General features: G+C 38.6%; 1 protein-coding gene across 1 annotated transcript; it reads left to right on the forward strand.

Moving 5' to 3' along the window:
- The first annotated feature begins 11,820 nt into the window (after positions 1 to 11,820).
- LOC147867310 (CBL-interacting protein kinase 32-like) lies at positions 11,821 to 17,352 on the forward strand. The gene is made up of 14 exons (XM_087315107.1): positions 11,821 to 12,121; positions 12,912 to 12,974; positions 13,135 to 13,206; positions 13,321 to 13,428; positions 13,743 to 13,823; positions 13,943 to 13,996; positions 14,467 to 14,592; positions 14,690 to 14,779; positions 15,095 to 15,217; positions 15,358 to 15,468; positions 15,908 to 16,024; positions 16,261 to 16,317; positions 16,449 to 16,523; positions 17,140 to 17,352. The coding sequence occupies exons 1-14, from the start codon at positions 11,897 to 11,899 to the stop codon at positions 17,227 to 17,229; spliced, it is 1,392 nt and encodes a 463-aa protein (XP_087171233.1). The 5' UTR covers positions 11,821 to 11,896; the 3' UTR covers positions 17,230 to 17,352.
- The last annotated feature ends 1,613 nt before the right edge of the window (positions 17,353 to 18,965 follow it).

Genomic DNA, 18,965 nt, shown 5'->3' on the forward strand with positions numbered 1-18,965 from the left:
CTGCAGCTGAACTCTCGCCGAATTCCTATTTGCTGCAGATAACTGTTGAATTGGCCAGAAAAATATTCTTTTCTGCCATCCGACCACAGGCACTTGATCTTCCTCTCCAATTCTCGCTCCACCATGCTTTGGAGGTTCCGGAAACAGTCAAAGACTTCGCTCTTCCGCTCAATGAGGTAGATCCATGTGTGTCGGCTGTAGTCGTCGATGAAGGAGACAAAATATCGACTCCCACCAAGACTTACGTTCGATTTCGTTCGGTGGGGAATGGAAGCCGATGTTGCTTCCCGATTGGCAGGCTTCACATATTTGGGCCTTCCGGCCACTGAACTTCCGCAAACCGAAAACAACTTGTTTCGTTTGCAGGTCTTGAAGCCTCCGGTAATTGACATGGCAGATCCGCTTGTGCCATAGGTCGATGTCCGATTCGACCTTCTGTCCTTTAGTGAACAAAGTGGTGCCTACGTCATTGGTGTCGAGGATGAACATCCTCCTGTCTCTGCGCCCTCCCGTCTCGCCTTGATTCCCCCTGCTTGTGGAAGTCTCGGAACTGTTGTCGGCACGTTCTCTATGCCTTCTTTCCTGCTCTTGCCGGCCGCCTCCAGTGCATGCCAACCCACCTCGTCCCCCACGCCCACGAGGCCTATCTGCCTCCGTGTACAGCATCTGGTTGTCCAATTGAGTGGTCCTGGACCCACTCACATGGTTTTCTTCGACCATCAGCATCGATTGCAAGTCAAAGAAGGTCGGTGGTTTCTCCTTTATTTTGGTGGTGTAGTTCGTAACTAACATATCTCTTTGTCGGATGTTGTTTAGCTCTTGCCGGAGCTGCAACTTACGAGTTGTGGTACTTGCATCCCTGATGTAGCCGAGCATCTGGTCGTGCACACAAGACGTGAGGCGGTATAATACTCGGGTCGCTCCTTGCTCCCATACCGGGAAGTCCTTTTGACCAGGCTCTGGTGCTACCTCATTCGTTCCTTCCACAATACTCCAATACCCATGCCCCAATAGGTACTAGTGCATTTTGTATGACCGGGACGCATAGTTGCTCCGGTCGAGCTTCTCTGTAGGAAGTGAACTCGCCATACCTCTGTCCATATTTTTCCTCTGTCTACTGTTCTGTTCTCACAACCTGTAGGTTTTTTCTTGCGAAAGCAAATGTTGGCTTCAGAGGTCTTCAACCCTTGCGCTCTGATACCATGTTAAAACATGTCTCCGGAAGCATAAGACAACAGCTTGGTTGCGCAGCAGTAGAGAGAAAGAGAATAATACACAAAATACAGAGAGTACTCGGGAGAGACAAAGAGAGCAGAACAATTAAATCTATTACAAAACAATAATAGTTCTCTATATATGAAACGTGCTCAACAGCACTATTTATACAGGTCCTAAGAGGACTGACAAAAGTACCGCATACTTCAATGCTCACTCGAGCATCTGGCACTAACTACGAGGCTATTAACTCCCTAGTAGTCTAGCTGCTACTAGGCTTCCGGTTACTGATGGATCCGGCTAACCGGTTCCCCAGCTCACCGGCTCACTTGCTCACCAGGTCACCGATCCGGCTCATCCTTCCGGATGTCGATCCGGCTCAGGCTTATTTAGCCGATCCGGATCCGGTTGAGCTTGCCGTTCAACAAGTAGATGCTCCGGAGTCAAGCAAGGCATGAGAATGTATGGAAGTCGAACCAAAACAAAGACTTACTTGCAAAGAAAACGCTCCTAATGGCGGTTCGGACTTTTAGGAGCATGGAGAAGGTGAGTAACGGGAAGCATCCAGCGGCATGGCTCCTACTACAGCCGGACTTGGTCGTTTTCCTGTTGTCGAGGAACCTCCGCAAGACGTGCACAATGGAATTGGTGTCGAGGGCCTCACACAAGGCAGTGGTGGATGACATGGCCGGGGTTGCCACAATAGAGACAAAGTCCATTGTCCCGACGATGTTGGCGTTGGGCTTCAATTAGTGGTTGGAACCGAGCATGGTCGATCTCCATCGGGGTATGGGAATCGACCTCCATTGTGGTATGGTTTTCACTGGATGATGGTAAGGTTGGCATGGGCGACAAGTAGGGCCTGGTGATTGCTACGTTCCGAGAAGAAGCCTGAGACCCGTGAGTCCCCTGTTCTTCTTGACGAAGTTCAAAAAGACGATTGTCACACTGGACAGCTTGGGAGATTACCTGAGACAATGATGCGGGCTCCGGGAAGTTTAAGAGAAGAGTTTTGACGTCATTTCAGAGACCACGACGGAAATGGTCGCATAGGGCTTGGTCATCCTAACATCACAGGCAATCTGGCGGAACTCTGAGGCATAGATCGAGGTAGGATGTGAACCTTGTTGGACAGAATAAAGCTTTGTGAGTGTCGTTCGTCGTCGATCTGTCTTGCCAAATGTTGCTTCGAGCTCCTCCATGAAAGCGGTGAAGTCCTCCAAGAGAGGGGATGAGGTCTCGATCAAGCGTGCAAACCACGCTTGCGCTGGCCCAAAGAGAATCGTGTCGACAAGCCCAACCCAAGAAAAGTCGCTAGCATACCGTTGGGGCTGTAATCAGATGATAAGCCGAATTTGGTTGATGAAGCCGCGAAGATACACCCTCGTGCCATTGAATTTTTCAGGTAGGCTAATGGTTGGTTCGAGGACATATGGATGAGAAGAGGACATGGTCGGGCTAGGTGTCGACGGTGGTTGTGACTCGGCAGCTAGTGGATTTCTTGAAGTGCCGGATTGCAACTCTCGTAATGATTCCCGAAGGATTTCATTCTCCAGTTGAAGTTTTTGCAAGGCTGCCATGATTTGGTTTTGGTTGTCGACGGAGCCGGACATGGTAGCAAGAAAAGGAAGGTGAACAAACTGTCACGGACAAGTATAATAGAGTAGAACGAAGATAAGACTGGAGAACAAGAGAGAGGAAAAGAACAAGAACTCAACTTATAGAATCCGTAACTTGTGTTGTTCACCTTGATTAGAATCAAGGTGCACATGAGTATTTATACAAGAGGGTAGGGCTATGTAAGCCAGCTAGAAATAGAGTGCATGAGGATGCATGCAAGCTAGAGAATGAGAATGCATGTAAGCTAGGAACTTCCAATGTTCAATCTACATTATATGAAGTTGAATTAATACAAGGATGCATATGTAGCTCAAGTGGTAGGGTTTGCCCAATAGAGACATGAGGTCTTGGGTTCAATCCCTACCTTCCTCTGTTTATGACAATTGCTTTATCAAAGAAAACCAATTAACACATTGCATGCCTCATGTTGAACTTCGAGAAGGCGTATGATAGAGTTTAGTGACCTATTTTAGAAAAAGGCAATGAGGGGTTGGGATTACCCTCAAATGGAGATAAGCTACATTGGCCCTTTACGAAGGAAGCTCGAGTAGGGTGTTGGCGACAGGGCATCGGGTCCATCGATTCCATTATCATGTAAGTTTGTCAAGCAAGGGTGCATCTTGGCTCCCTACCTTTATTTATTTATTTCAGAGGAATTCTCTTTCTTTTTTAACAGACCAAATGCATGAATAAGGGGTTTTGTTGTCCCAAATGCGAGCAAGGATTTGCTGGACTTTGAGTATGCAGATGACACTATGCTCTACCTACAAGGCAATGATGTTAATTTACGAACAGATTGAGCTTTTTCCAAAGGAAATAAATTGGAACAAAAGCAAAGGATTCTGGGTAAGTCTAAACCCACGACCGCTTTGGTGCCCTAATGTTGATTTTCAATGGGTCCCCAATGGAATGGCTATTAAGTATTTGGGCTTTTTGGTCGGAGTTGAGACACCTAAAAATCAATAGCTCAAGCAAGTGAAAGACAAAAATTTTAAAAAAGCTTGGCTATGGGCATCAGTAACACTTTCCCTTGCATGTAGGGTGGTCGTGGTGATTTTGTTAGCCACCATGTGGCACTCGGTGGCATGTTGGATGTTAGGCAAGGCTTGCATCAAAAACATTAAGGCAATGGTGAGAGGTTTCCTTTGGTCGAGTAGAGACAATAAAATGGCGCCAACTAAAGTGGTGTGGGGTTGTTTAATCAAGGCGAAGAACCATGGACGACTCGATTCACTAAAGTAAGGCTCTACTCGGCAAGCTCCTGGTGCAAAGTCTACAACCCAAACCAGAATTGTCGAAAGTGCTTCTTAGGAATAGAGCTAACCTTTGGTGGTCAAGGAATGGTGGTCCTTGGCAGGTAAATATGTGGTGGTTGTTGAGTCCAAGTGTTGACCGGTGGGACAAAAGGAGTGAAAGGAGACAGAAGAAATCAAGCACTGATTGTCAGTATGAGAGAGAGAGAGAGAGAGAGAGAGAGAGAGAGAGAGAGAGAAGACAAGAAATGGAAATGAGATTATATTATGAGGAAACAAGGTTACAAAGAGTAGGCTAAGGGCTAAAGATTGGTGTTGAACAGAGTGAGTTGTGATGAATGAATAGACACCTATTTACAGGTCCTTATGGAGTATTCTAGAATGTTCTAGAATATTTATGATATTTATGATATTTAATATAATCATGGAATATCCTAGAATGTTCTAGAATACTCTAAATATCTTATAATAACTAACAATATATTTATTATAACTATACATCATATATGTTATTATAATGGTTAAAGGTGTAACATATAGACCAAGACGTCATGCGCTCGAATCCTTGTAAAGCCAAAATGTATGTCCTCATGACACTAATAGCCAAATAAAGGAGAACCAAATATTAAGGAGGAACGAGAGTAACACGCCAAGCATAGAGGTTTATATAAAGACTGAATGGTTTAGAATGAAGGAGGGGGGGAATATCGATATATTTTTTGAAAGCTAGAACATAGTGAGAAGTAAACGTGTTTTATACCGACAATCGATCATCCGGCACTTGTCAGGTACTCGTCATCTGGTTCTCACCGGGTCATCCGTAGTCGGGTACTCTTCATCCGGTTCTCACCGGGTTTGCACCATCTGGCTCTCCGTAGTCGGGTACTCTTCATCCGGTTCTCACCAGGTCTGCACCATCCGGAGGGACCTGTTTCCTAACATTCTTGACTCTGCCATTTGCTCCGACTTGTTCGGATGTGTTGACTCGTTCGATCGAATCGACTTCCTTTTTCTGCTTATCTCCCCCCTTTGTTCTTTCTTCCTCTCTAGTTTCTTGTCCGGTGCCATCTGTTCCCATTCCTATTCTCCCCCTCGAGTGCGGCATTGTAACAAAAAGTGTTCTTAATATAATAATTGTTCTTGTGGGGTAATTTGGTGTATCAAACTTGTGTCCAAGTATATTGGTCTGTGTAATCACAAGTCATGGTAAATCGTGAGTCTATCATCGGTTGTAGCCGATTCGTTAAGGTAATTATTTTGGTGCTCCTTACGGTATGTGTGAGCCGTCTGTAATCTTGGGTGTAGTCCAGGACAAATGAATGGGTTATCCCAACAAAAGGCACTTGGAACCCTTAGGGTCGAGTTATCTCCCCTTCCCCTGCACATCCCCTTCGATGAGATACACGGTCAACAGTGCGACATGGGACCCCTCCTCCTTCCCACTACAATCACCTTGATCTAATTGCTCGGAAGTAGTAATCGGGAAAGTGTTCCTCTAGAAAGGGGTAACACTAGGTTTAAAGTTGAAAGAACTGGTTGGTATGGAGGATAGGGTGGTTTGCGCCGTAATGAAGGCATGATCAAGTTTAAGAGAGGGGTTGGTCTTAATGCAACCAGAATCGTTGGATGAACAGCTATGACAACTGTTGTTTTGGAATCCAGGATTAGAAGTGAAGATGGTATGATGCTTGTATAGAAAGAATACTTGCCCTGTGGGCATATGTTAGAGTACAATGTTAGGTTGGTAAGAGATTGGCCGGTTTTCAGCATGCAAAGACGGGAGGGCCAAGCTAGTAACATTAGGTTTAATGGAAGGCTAGCGAAGGTGACCTAGTTTATAGATAAGGCAGTTGATGGATTAAATAAGTTGAACGTTGTCATGAACAATCCGTCACTATGTGCGGATCGTGAGGCGGAACCGCCAGGGTCCTAAACTGGAAGGATTCGAAGTTTGCACTAGCTTTAGCGACAAGAGAGGGAGAGATTGAGATTAAACCCTTGACTTTAGATTTCAGAGACAAGATACATCACCATTAGGTTAACTTGTTGTTATTATTATTATTATTAATTTCTTCCCAATTTTTGTACATTCCATGCAATTTTTACACCGTTGCCAAAAATCTTCACGACAACGTAGAAGAGGGAGTCTACTCAATTTGGTTTTTAGGTGAGGATGACACACAGATTATCCACGGTAGGTGCACATCTAACGAGGATCGTGTTGAATTTGAATCAAATATTCGTGAGAAGGATATGCCAAAAATACACAACTCAGAACAAAAATAATAGCAAATGAACAAGATACACAATGTTTAACGTGGAAACCCTAATCGAGAAAAACCACGAGAGAAACAAAGATCCACTATACAAGAGAATACAGAAAACGGTTCCAATCTTGTCTAATGCACACATAGGATAACCCGCTTAGGGTTCTTAGCAAGTTCACTGAACTTTGTTGCCACTCACTCTTGCTCATGCGCTCTATCTTCTTTGTCACACTCACAACAGAGGCTCACAATAGTTCTGTTCTACACACACAATCTATGTTTGCCCTAGGTGTATTTATACTTATACACTGTATTGGCTATTTACAAATGTAGCCATTGTTACTATCATTCCTATTATAGCAATAATAGATATTAAGGCGACAGATCGATTAGTCAACTCCAGCGTCGACTATCCAGTCAGCCCGACTAGTCGGCCTTATCTTCGACCATCCAGTCGGCCCGACTAGTTGGGTGTGTCTTCGGCTTGGACTCTCCTACTGTCGACTCTCTCTCCAACTATTGGCACTTGGCCCGACCAGTCGGTTGCTCCCATAGGAGGGACCTATTCCTAACAAATCATTTGTTGGGCAACCTAAATGCATTGACGGACAATGGTAGGTGGCTGGCACTAGGGTGGCAATGTTGGAGGGTAAGAGGTGACAATTGAACTCGAACCTGGGAAACTTGATCATGATTGTAAACTATGGGCTTTTGACAACAAGCCCCTATGTGAATTGGAGTGGATCCAGTGGAGGTATGGTAACAAAAATCAGGAACAACCAAACTAAAAAAGTGTTTTGTGTACAATACTAAGACGGGAAGCTGAATCATTGGCTCCAAATCGGTGGGTTTTGTACAGACTCGCAATAGTTGGAAGCATAGAACGTAATATTCGTGTTTGTGCAAGCATTCGAACATTTGAAAAGGGAAAAATACATGCTCCTTTTTTTTTCAATTTTTTCATATTAGTATCATTGCAAATTCAGCTCACCCTAGTGGTAAGGAGTCATATTGTTATTGTCTATGTCTTGGGTTTGATTCCTAATTTTCTCCGGTCTCTCTCTATGTCAAAATTTTATGTTAATGTCATAATAGTTTGTTTTTTCTTTTCATATTATTAGAACTAAGCATAACCTAGTGGTAAGTTGCTTTGCTACTATTACTTGTGTCTTGGGTTCAATTCCCAACTTTCTCATATCTTTTTGTTACTGTCATGGCAAAATTTAATGTTAGTTTCATATTCCTTTTTCTTCTTTTTCTTTCTTTCTTTGTTATTAGAAATTAGCTCACCCTAGTGGTAAGTGTTATGCTACTACTTCCTATGTCATGGCAAATTTTTATGTTAGTGTCATGTTCCTTTTTCTTTCTTTCTTTCTTTCTTTGTTATTAGAAATTAGGTCACCCTAGTGGTAAGTTGTCATGCTACTACTGCCTATGTCATGTTTTCTTCATATTCTCGAATATACATTTTATGAGTTTTTGAACATTTGATTATACTTTATAATGACATATTTTGATTCAATCTCTATAGTTCATACTCATTTTTTTGTAAAGTTCTAAAGTGAGGATGATAGAGATGTCTTGATTCTTAAGAAACATCCCAAAAGTATGCATGTGATACAATGCAAATATTGCAACCGTACTTATGTTGGTGGTTCGCAATAAATTAGAGTCCACTTATTGGGATTGAGAGTGAATCAATATATAATATAGACCATAGTCAATCCAATCCAACTTTGAGATGATTTACCATACACGTTTGATTGAATCATTCTTGAATGCAAATGCACGTATGATACGTATGGTTCATTCTATGGTTGGAAGGATAAAGGCCTATTAGATGACTTACTAAAGTCGTTTTGCAAGAGACTATGGGCATTGGATATGCTAGCAAAAATAAAGGTTTGGCTGGGGCTTCTTAGCCACAAGGCGGTACCTATAGGGAAGTGGTTGTGTCTTTGTGGTGGTGAGGTTGGTTGTAAGTTATGTTGACATGCATTGGAATCAATCCCTCACTATTTCTGGAATTGTACAGAGGCGATTAACTTTTGGTGTAGAAACCTCAAAATCGTGGCAGCATGCGATGTGAATGGGAAAGTTGTGTGGGGTTCCATATAGGTTCTCATGTTAAACGGGGAAGGTTGGGCAAAATAGTTAACCCACAGGGACATGGATTTATAGTGTTGGGTTGTAGCGTGTTCCAATGTGTTAGGGTGAGACCTAGCACAAATTCTGAACTTTTTGAGGAGATATGGGTTGTGGTGGCGTGCTTATCGGTCTAGCACATTTGGACCAAACATTGCAAGTTTGTTTTTCAGCGGCAAAAGCTTTCATCCGGTGAGGTGATGCTAAACATCTTATTCGAGTTGGTGGCCTGGTTGCGTGGATGGTATGATTTGATTCAAGGGGATTCAAGGGTTGTAGCATGGTCCAATGTGTTTGGGTGGGACCTAGCACAAATTCTGAACTTTTTGAGGAGATATGGCTTATGGTGACGTGCTTATCGGTTTGACACATTTGGACCAAACGTTGCGAGTTTGTTTTTCAGGAGCAAAAGTTTCCATATGGTGAGGTGATGCTAAACATCTTATTCGAGTTGGTGGCCTGGCTGCATGGACGGTATGGTTCGATTCAAGGGGATTTAGATGAAGTAGAAATGGTAAGGTCAAAGATTTTATTGAAATGGGGTGGTTCTCCCATGATGGTCAAATCTTCAACAACTACCAAGCACCCAGGTGGCTGTTTCCACCAACAACTCCCAATATTGGCCATGGGATGTAAATATTGTATGTATAGTTGGGGCGCAAGTAAGTTATCATAGTCGTATTACCCGAATAACGGTTGGGGATTATTTCAAGATTTGTGGGAGGAAGGGCAACGTGTGTTTTGCTGCTTTTTTTATGGTCTTGGAGTTGTTCCATCGTGTTGTATATATCAATTCCACTAAGGTTGTCTTTGTGGATCTTAGTGGTGAACTTTGCTATATTTTGTTTGTTAACTTTAAATGTGAAGTAGGGTTTTTTTTTGGAAAAAAAAAATAAATATCAAAATGGTAATGAATTTAGAGCTACTCAAAACGTCTTAAAGGATGCCAATCCACCCCTTGATGTGTGTTTTAGCAAATGCAATTAAGTTGTGGGTGGGTGATAAATATTCTCAACTTATCATCTAACGGGGGAAGGTCTTAGAACCTCAATGGCAATACCAAGATGTCAAGTCAATTAAGAATACTTTAAAAATGTGCATTCTACTCATTATATATGTTTTAGAATACTCACACATATTCAAAACATATGTGAACGTTTACAACCTTCACTTTTGTAATTATAAAATATTGGATCTCTTTTGCAATTATTATATATGTTTATGTTGAATAAGGGAAAAAAGGACAATTGGGCATTATTAGGCAACGCAATTATGTGATTGCTTCTTTTTTCTTCAGTTTGTTGCAACCTACGTCACGACATGTCTTCACCATCAAAGTCGTTACATTGTCTTTAAGATCTTATCAAAGTGTGTAAACATGTCAAAATCCAACTTGTTGTTATTGATATAACAAGTATTTTACGTAAACTACACATAAAACCATGTGTTAGGCTAGAAAAAGTCTTGAATTCAAATGTTAACTCATTTTGAAGAGTCTATTTACATTTACCTCGTACTCAACACTTGTGTATTGGATTTTTATATTTTTTGTAATAAGCGTTCAACTTCTTCCAAGTCCACTTTATTTACAACCCATTTGTTTCACTTTCTCTAGTTGTGTATCCCTCTCAAGACAAATCGAAAGAGTAGAGATAAGGCACCTAAAATTAGACACAATGACATGAAATCAAAGGATTACCATTTTTAGTATGGACCATGATATTCCAAAACTTCCCCAAAATAGTAAGTCGCATTTGAGAGCATTAGTGAACATAAAAACACAACATATCCACATGAATGTTGTAGTGCATTGAAGGTACTATCCTATTGAAGTTGAGCATTATACAATCATAACGTTCATAAGGATAATTGATACATCACTACTATCTCTAGTTTTTATACCATATACAAGTGGCGTCTTTATCTTAATAGAAGGAGAAAACCTCCTATTGAACAAATCGAGTTCATCAATCACACAAGGTAAGGATGAAAAAAAGTTAGTGTTTCATTCTTGTTGGCACAAAGAACATCTCCCGTTTTTGGCAAAATGGGACATTCATTCAACATGGTTTGAATCCCTCTCAATCCGTGAGTGTGGTCATAAGTCCTTTCAAATGTTCGAGGAGCTCCTACTCCTAATCCATAAAGTGCTCCAAGCTTCTCTGAGGAATTGCAATACAAACGTCATAATTTGTAAATCAATTGAACGCAGTCCGAAAAGTTTTGTACATCCTTTTAAGTATTTTTAATTAGAAATATACCTTGACATCTTTTAGATTCCACGTAACCAAAAAGTGTGGGGTTGGGTGCCACATGAATTATCCAATTGCCAGTTTCAACAATGCCAACAAGTGAAATGGTGTCGATGTTCATAACATCCAAGGCATGGGCCCCAATGCCAACTAGAGCTAAGAGATGAGTTCATACGTCACTTCCAAAGCTTGGCTAGCAGGTCTTTTCATATTGTCCAAGGGCCAATACAATTTACATATGAGCAAAAAGGTTTCGGAGCCTCGCCAATTCCTCATACCTCTCACCATATAACGACAAAAACGTATGCAAACTCACTTTGCCTCTATACACTACTGGCTCCACCTAACATAGAGAAAGAAACCTACACACATGTGCTCTCTATCCCTCGAACGTAAGTGGAAAATGATGTAGGATGTAATGAAACACACTCAATTTGGCTTCTTCTCAACACATGTGCTAATATGTGGCCCTATCCACATCTATCTGCATATGGTATACATGTATATATATATAATTATTAATATATATATATATATATATATGTAGAGAGAGAGAAGGAGGGAGGGAGGGAAAATGTGTGTGTGTTTCTCTCTCATCTATATGTAGAGCAAAATGTACACATTCTCTCTCTCTCTCTCTCTCTCTCTCTCTACAGATGTGCTCTCAATCTCTCAAACCTAAGTAGAAAACCATGTAGATGTAAAAGAAACACACTCAATTTGGCTTCTTCTCAACATATGTATGTGCTAATGTGGCCCTATCCATATCTATATCCATATCTATCTGTACATACATATATCATGTATATGTATACAGTATAGAGAGAGAAAATTTGTCTCTTCTCTCTCTCTCTTTTTCTCTCCTTTTTCTCCATGTTCTTTATCTAGACTCTAAGAGGGAAGGAAAATCCACCCACTTCCTGCATCTCCATCGACAAAGGTAACCTACAATAATCTGATGTCAACGTTTAACTCTTTCTCTCTCCTCTGTTCATCTTCCCCTGTTTCTCCACTACCCATTTTTGTTTCCCCTATTTTCTTGTAATTTTGTTTCCCTTCACATCCCCTCTCCTCTCCCACCCTCTTAGGAAATGAGAATACTTTCTCGGTGATGAGGGCCTTTCCATTACCTTTTTATTGAGTCATGCTAATTCCCAAGAAGAAACACATACACAAACCCAACACTGTTTCAATGGGAAAAACAAGTGGTAATCTGCTCACCAGAGTTGGAAGGTATGAAGTTGGAAGAGTCCTTGGAGAAGGCTCCTTTGCCACAGTCAAGTTTGCAAGGAATATAGAGACCGGCCAAAATGTTGCAATCAAGATCCTACACAAGGATAAGGTCTTCAAAGAGCAGCTTGTTGAAAGGGTATTTTCTTAGGACACCTTATTTATTATTCTATGTTGATTCTATGTATCCATTCAATGTATGTTATTCTCATAATGGTTTGTATTCTATCTATCTTTCTATCTCACTCCCCCCCCCCCCCCCCCCCCCCCTCTCTCTCTCTATATATATATATAATGTGCAATTCTTATGCAATGATTGTGTTAATTAATATACATGTAATTAATGATGAAAGAAGAAACTTGTTGGAAGGGTATGTATATATATGTGTGTGTATTATGGCTTCAACCTTTGTATAAAGTGTATAGATTATTTTGCAATGATTATATCGACCTGTATATGTGATTCTTATGCAATATACAATTTATATGCTTCTTATGCAATGGATGTATTGTACTGTATAACGTGTGTTCTCGTCCCATGTACAATGTATCTGGTTCTTATGCAATGGATGCATTGACCTATATAATGTGTTCTTCTTATGCAATGGTTGTAGTTGAGATCTGCAATTTTCTAATGGCTGTAACAACATCCATAGGATGCTTATGCCAATGGCTGTACTAAACCTGCATAATGTGTATATGATTATTTTATGATGCTATGCATATTATGTATGATGTCTTATGCAATGGTATGCATATCATTGTGTGATATTCTTATTCGTATGCAAATGGGAAGCCAATCTTTTTAAAAATAAACTAATTATTTTAAGTTTTCTACATGCAATATTTCCTTTATAAAAGATTGAATATGGAACCAATGGAACCCCATTGAAGCTTTTTTTGCTTTGTTTGTGGTGGCATTTCAATAGATCAAAAGAGAGATATCCACAATGAAGCTCGTAAAGCACCCCAACATTGTGCAATTATATGAGGTAATAATCCAACAAGCTTCTGCTCTTTTTATTGAATGAATCACCCTTCTTTTTACCGAATCGGTATATGGAGCTAATCAAACAAAAATACAGATAACATTTGATTGAGAATTGGTTATAAAAGAAAGTAGTGTTTTATTCTACCTTTTTTTGTGCAAAGATAATGGCGAGCAAATCGAAGATATACCTCGTGCTCGAGTATGTAACCGGTGGCGAGCTTTTCAGCAAGATTGTGAGTGGCTTTTGAATTTTCAGAAAACAAAAGAATAACAAAAGAAATAACAAGAAGAAGAGAAAACTAATGAGAAAAACAACTGGTTTATCAATCTCTTATATTCAACCATAGGCTACAAAAGGAAGACTCAAAGAAGATGAAGCAAGGAAATACTTCCAACAACTTATAAGTGCTGTGAGCTTTTGTCATAGCAAAGGTGTATGCCATAGAGATTTAAAGGTTAAACAATGCCAATTTAGCTGTTTTTTTTAATCGTTTTAGTCATTTTTATCTCCTAATTTGTAATCATTCCTAAAGATATCTACACTTAAGCATATTCTACATTTTGTCGTAAAAATAATAAATTTGAATTGCTATGCCATTTTCCTTGGCTATGGAACCTTAAATCTGTAAACTCATCAACTCTAAACCGCAGAACCTTAAACCCTTGAACATTCAAAGCTCTAGAACCTAAAACACTACAACAATATTTGAAATTCGAGATTGTTATCCATTGTGACATTCATATTTTGTTTCTGTCTCATCTATAATAGCCTGAGAATCTACTCTTGGATAGCTATGGTAACTTGAAGATTTCTGACTTTGGACTGAGTGCCCTTCCTCAACAATTAAGGGTGAGGCTTCCTTGTTATTATTCCTTTTTTCACTATTGTGCAAATGAAAACCAGGATTTATCTTCGATCTTTGCAAAAAAACTAATGGAATTATCACTTCATGAATAAATACCTTACAGGAAGATGGACTTCTTCATACAACTTGTGGCACTCCAAACTATGTTGCTCCAGAGGTATGCAGGGATTATCAATATAGATATTGTCTGCTAATGTGGCTTCAATGTACATTGTTCCTTGTTGTATTGTGAAAGTTTTTGAATGATTGCAAATTATGAAGAATGTTTTGCAAAAAGATTCATTAGGCTTTTTACTGTGGTCATCACGATGATCTCAAGTTCGAAAAGCCATTTTTTAAGATTCTTTTTTGAATTGTGGAAAATATCAGCATAAATTCTTAATAAATATTTTAACATTTCTCACTCTTTGTAGTGTGGAAATTATAATAAACACATTTGTTTTGGATATCAAATACATTCCTAAAGTCAATTTACCTATGAAACATGAATTTGAATGCCAAACACCTTGCCAAAGACAAGGCACATATGAAACACATCAAGTTGTGCTTTGCAAGTAATGTCTTGTTTTGTTTGTTTGTGTGTATGTGTGTGCATATATAACAATAGATATTTCTCTCTGGTTTTAGGTTATTGCTCGTAATGGATACGATGGAGCGCAAGCAGATCTTTGGTCATGTGGAGTTATTCTGTTTGTTCTGTTATCTGGATTTTTGCCATTTGATGACTCGAACATTATGGTCTTGTATAAAAAAGTGAGCAAAATAAATGTCTGTAGAGAATAAATTTTATTTTTTTCATCACGTATATATATAAAGTTCTTATGGGTGAAATCCTACATTTGAGAGACAGATTAAAAGAGCTGAACTGAAGTTCTCTCAATGGTTTCCTTCTGGAGCATGTAAACTGATAACAAAGATCTTGAATCCAAATCCAAAACTCGTAAGTAATGATTTTACTTTACCTCTTTTTAATGGTTTCATTTAGAAAAGCCCAAAGTAAACGATGGAAACCAAAACCAAAGGCCAAATGATCCTGACCAACAAACGAATCAACCACATCAATCTTCAGAATAGGGATTTATCTACAACGGTTTTAATTATCTATCTGTGATGACAAATTTGACATTTTCAAAGCCCTTTCCTTGTGTTGGGAACACAAAAAACTGACTTAGCACATGAACACTACATAATTATTTTAATTCATGCACAGAAAGAGAGATGATGATGATGATATGTGGATATGTTGGAATACCAGAGAATCACCATTGATCAAGTATTAGAAAATCCATGGTTCAAGAAGAGCTACAATCCACCCAAGCTTATTGAGGATGAGGATGTGAGTTTAGAGGATGTTGTAGCAGTTTTCAGTGAGTCAAAGGTAAATGTTTCCCATCAAATCTATTGACATTTTCCATCATATATTAGTGTCGTTTTAACCATTAAATTTGTGAACTTTTTCTTGAAAGTGATAGGATTAGTTTCTGATGGGTATCTTCATTTTCTGTGTTAAATTTTTAGGAAGCTTTATTGAAAGAACAGCAGATTGTAAGGCCTGCTTTCTTCAATGCATTTGAGCTGATCTCCTTGTCAAAGGGCCTTAATCTCTCTGGACTATTTGAAACTCAGCAAGTAAGCTTGATGAAAATATAAAATGAAGATGCATGCTTTAAGGATCACTGACCATCATATTGGAGTTATGACTTCTGTTGAGGATTAGATAATACTCTAAAATGAGGTGGTGCATTTGTTATGGATCATATAATACCGAAATGAGTGCATTGTATAAGGATCATCTGATATACAAAAATGGGTGTGTTGTATAAGGATCATCTGATATACAAAATTGGGTGCATTGTATTAAGATCATATAATCCCGAAAGGAACATCAACAATCATATATTAAAATGGGTGCATTCAGTAAGGATGAACATCCCAATTGGTTGGTGATATCTGTGAAGATATACATATAATATATACTAATGGGATGGTGAATTCTATAAGGATCATATGTATTAATTTGTGTTGACACAAAAACTCCTCCTTATTTTGGGCAATCTTCTCCGTGTAGGGTATGATGAGAAATGAGATACACTTCACATCCAAACACCCTGCTCCAGATATCATCACCAAAATAGAGGAGACTGCAAAGCCACTCGGCTTGAGTGTAAAGAAACAGAACTTCAAGGTACATACAAAAACATTATTATTATTATTTTCTTCAGAAAACAAAACAGAGAATGCTTCTCTTTTCTTTTCTTTCTTTTTTCTTTTTTGACTAAAGAAGATTGCTAAGGAAAAATGTATTCTTGAACTTCATTATCAGATACCTGACTCCGACTCGAAAATGATGCTGTTATCAAAACAAACTCCATTTATTTATTTTTGTACTAAATTCTTTTTGTTGGATTTATATATGTATAGATGAGGCTAGAAGGCGTATTGGGGGGATGCAAAGGCCATCTTTCTATAGCTACTGAGGTTCTTCTTCTTCTTCGTCTTGTTCTTAAATCCGTTTAATATTTAAAGTGTCATTTAGTTCTTTTTTGTCTTCTTCTAAACTATTAGTGCTGTGGCTGCCTTTATGTATGTGTTTTTTTCTGGTTGTGTAGATTTTTGAAGTTGCGCCATCTGTGTGCGTGGTAGAAGTACGGAAGGCTGGTGGAAATGCACTTGAGTCTCATCATGTAAAAAAACCCTTCACATCTACTCATTGATAATGTGGTTGCCTTGTTAATAGTCAATACTTTTGTTCTTGTGAGCTGGTTGTTAAAGTTTGTTATTTGTTAATGTGAGTTGTTTGTGTACAGTAAAACCGTTTGTTGATTGGACTTGTTTGTTACAATGCATTGTTTGTTAATGCGAAGCTGTTTGTCAATGCGAATTGTTTGTTTAATTTGACTTGTGTGTTGGTATGAAATTGTTTGTTAAAACCGCTTGTTAATTGACCTTGTTTGTTGAAGTACATTGCTTGTTAGGGTGAAGTTATTTGTCAATGAGGATTATTTGTCAATTTGATTTGTGCGTTAGTGTGAAATTCTTGAAATTCTTTGTCAAAACCTTCCATTAATTGGACTTCTTTGTTAAAGTCTGCAATGTTTGTTATTGCGACACCGTTTGTCAATGCAAATTGTTTGTTAATGTCACTTGTATGTCATCGTGAAATCATTAGTTAATGTGATCTCTTGATTTTGTTGTTAGATATCTTAATGTTATATATGAGTTTGATGTGCACAGGAAAGTTTTTTTTTTTGTTTTACTTCAATACATTTGTTGTTATTCTTTTATCTTGCCTCAATGCAGGTCTTTGATAACTTCTCAAAGGCAATGAATGATATAATGTGGAAGGATGAAGTGGATACGATCGATGGATTGTGCAAACATACTCAATGAATTCAAACCTCCTCATGTCATTCATCATGATAACTTGAGTTGTGGGCTAATTAGATTGTTGTGATTTGTACAGTTTTCTGAAAAAGTCTCGCTTGTGGGGCTTTGAAATCATAGCAATATCTTTGGTAGCAAATGTAACCCATTGAAGCTACCTCAAGACGATAGAATGAAATGTTTGCTCCACATAATTTGAGGCTAAGGTAATTATCTGATAAATGCTGAATATGAACCAAGAAACCCAAAGACAACAATGCAAAGCTACCTTTTCCTTCCAAAAATGATGTCAAAGTGATCTATCCATCGTATAAACTATAAAATTAAGAACCACAAATTGACAACAATTTCACTTAGTGGATTCAAAAGATATAAATGTCCAAGCATAAGACTAGTGTACCCAACTATTCGAGCTAACACAAAACCTTGAAATACTATTATTGACCATGGAATCTTAACATTTAAGTTTATATAACTATGGTGAAACACTCATTCAACCAAGCACTTCAACATATTCAAAATCTTAATGCCAATATTGGAATATAGATTATGAAATGCTCAAATCAAACAAGTAATGCATTGGAGATTCATTGAGTTGACAACCAATCGCTTGAAGCACATCATTTCTCTTGAGAAAATGTTTGGGAAATGAACATGGAGAATTATTTCAATGTTGAGTTTGAACTATGGATCCATGAAATATGATGTTTATGAGATAAACCATCATACTATCATATGAAATGCACATGTAGGGATCTATGGAATGCGATATTTATGAGACAAACGATCATACTATTATATAGTGTTTCTACATAGCAAAAGATGAAGCTTAAGTTAACATATATGGATATATGGAAGTAAGATGAATCCAATTGTAAAATTCTAAAGCAAAAGGTAAGAAAAAATGTTGTTAATTGGTAAGTCTATAAGTGATGTAAATTATTTCTTGTCCTGTCAACATCCTACATAAAGATAACGAATTCTTTTTCTTTTGTCTTGATGAGATCCAATTGACACTAAATAGTACCTCTGTAAGAATACCTTTCTTTAAGCAATAAACCTAATTTCCAAAGTTTCGTAACTCTTTCCTTTCACGATCCATTGGATCTAGTGATTTGCTAAAGAACGCTTCCATGCCCATGAACCATTATGCTCATTTTCTATGAGAAGAGTGGTTCATTATCACTGCCAAGTGTTATTGTGGGGTTGTAAGAGACACTAATTATGGAGGTCATTCTATCCACAAGATTGTATTTCAAAGTCCTTCTAAAAACTACTTTTTTGCTCTGCATTTTTGACATTTTCAAATGAAGAGGCAAATCCAATCTTAGCAAGCCAACTTTGAGGGTACTACTTCTTTGTCCTTGACCAACTTAAGGAGCGAACTTTAATATCAATGATGTTCAAGCATAAGGTGAGTACTAGGGGAAACTTAACTATATGACCTATCCATGTTTACCAATGGCCTTTCGAGATAGGCATATATAAAACAATGGATGTGGGGTCTCGCATAAGCATCGTTTTTGAAGCAACTAGTTAGCTCAGGACCAAAGCTCACACTAACAAGTTTAGTATGAGTTCATTTGTCTTTATAAAATATACATGCTAAGCAGTCAACATATTTATACTTTTATTAGCATTGCAACCAATCTTTTCTAAGTACACATGGTTTTAGCAAGGTCCCACATGCATCATTCAAACATTGACATGGGTAAATGGTGGGAATTCGGATGTCACAAAGG

Source organism: Azolla caroliniana, unplaced genomic scaffold (assembly GCF_043228905.1).
Source record: "Azolla caroliniana isolate FFs.n. ecotype wild unplaced genomic scaffold, voAzoCaro1.0.p SCAF_2, whole genome shotgun sequence".
In the NCBI taxonomy this organism is placed as follows: domain Eukaryota; kingdom Viridiplantae; phylum Streptophyta; class Polypodiopsida; order Salviniales; family Salviniaceae; genus Azolla; species Azolla caroliniana.

What these genes read in the sequence shown, in the direction of transcription:
- LOC147867310 (XM_087315107.1), top strand. Translation starts at nt 11,897, where the DNA reads ATGCTAATTCCCAAGAAGAAACACATACACAAACCCAACACTGTTTCA. An exon ending in CAGTTTTCAGTGAGTCAAAG is followed by an intron (nt 15,218 to 15,357) that starts GTAAATGTTTCC and finishes TTAAATTTTTAG; the next exon opens with GAAGCTTTATTGAAAGAACA. An exon ending in ATCTTTCTATAGCTACTGAG is followed by an intron (nt 16,318 to 16,448) that starts GTTCTTCTTCTT and finishes CTGGTTGTGTAG; the next exon opens with ATTTTTGAAGTTGCGCCATC.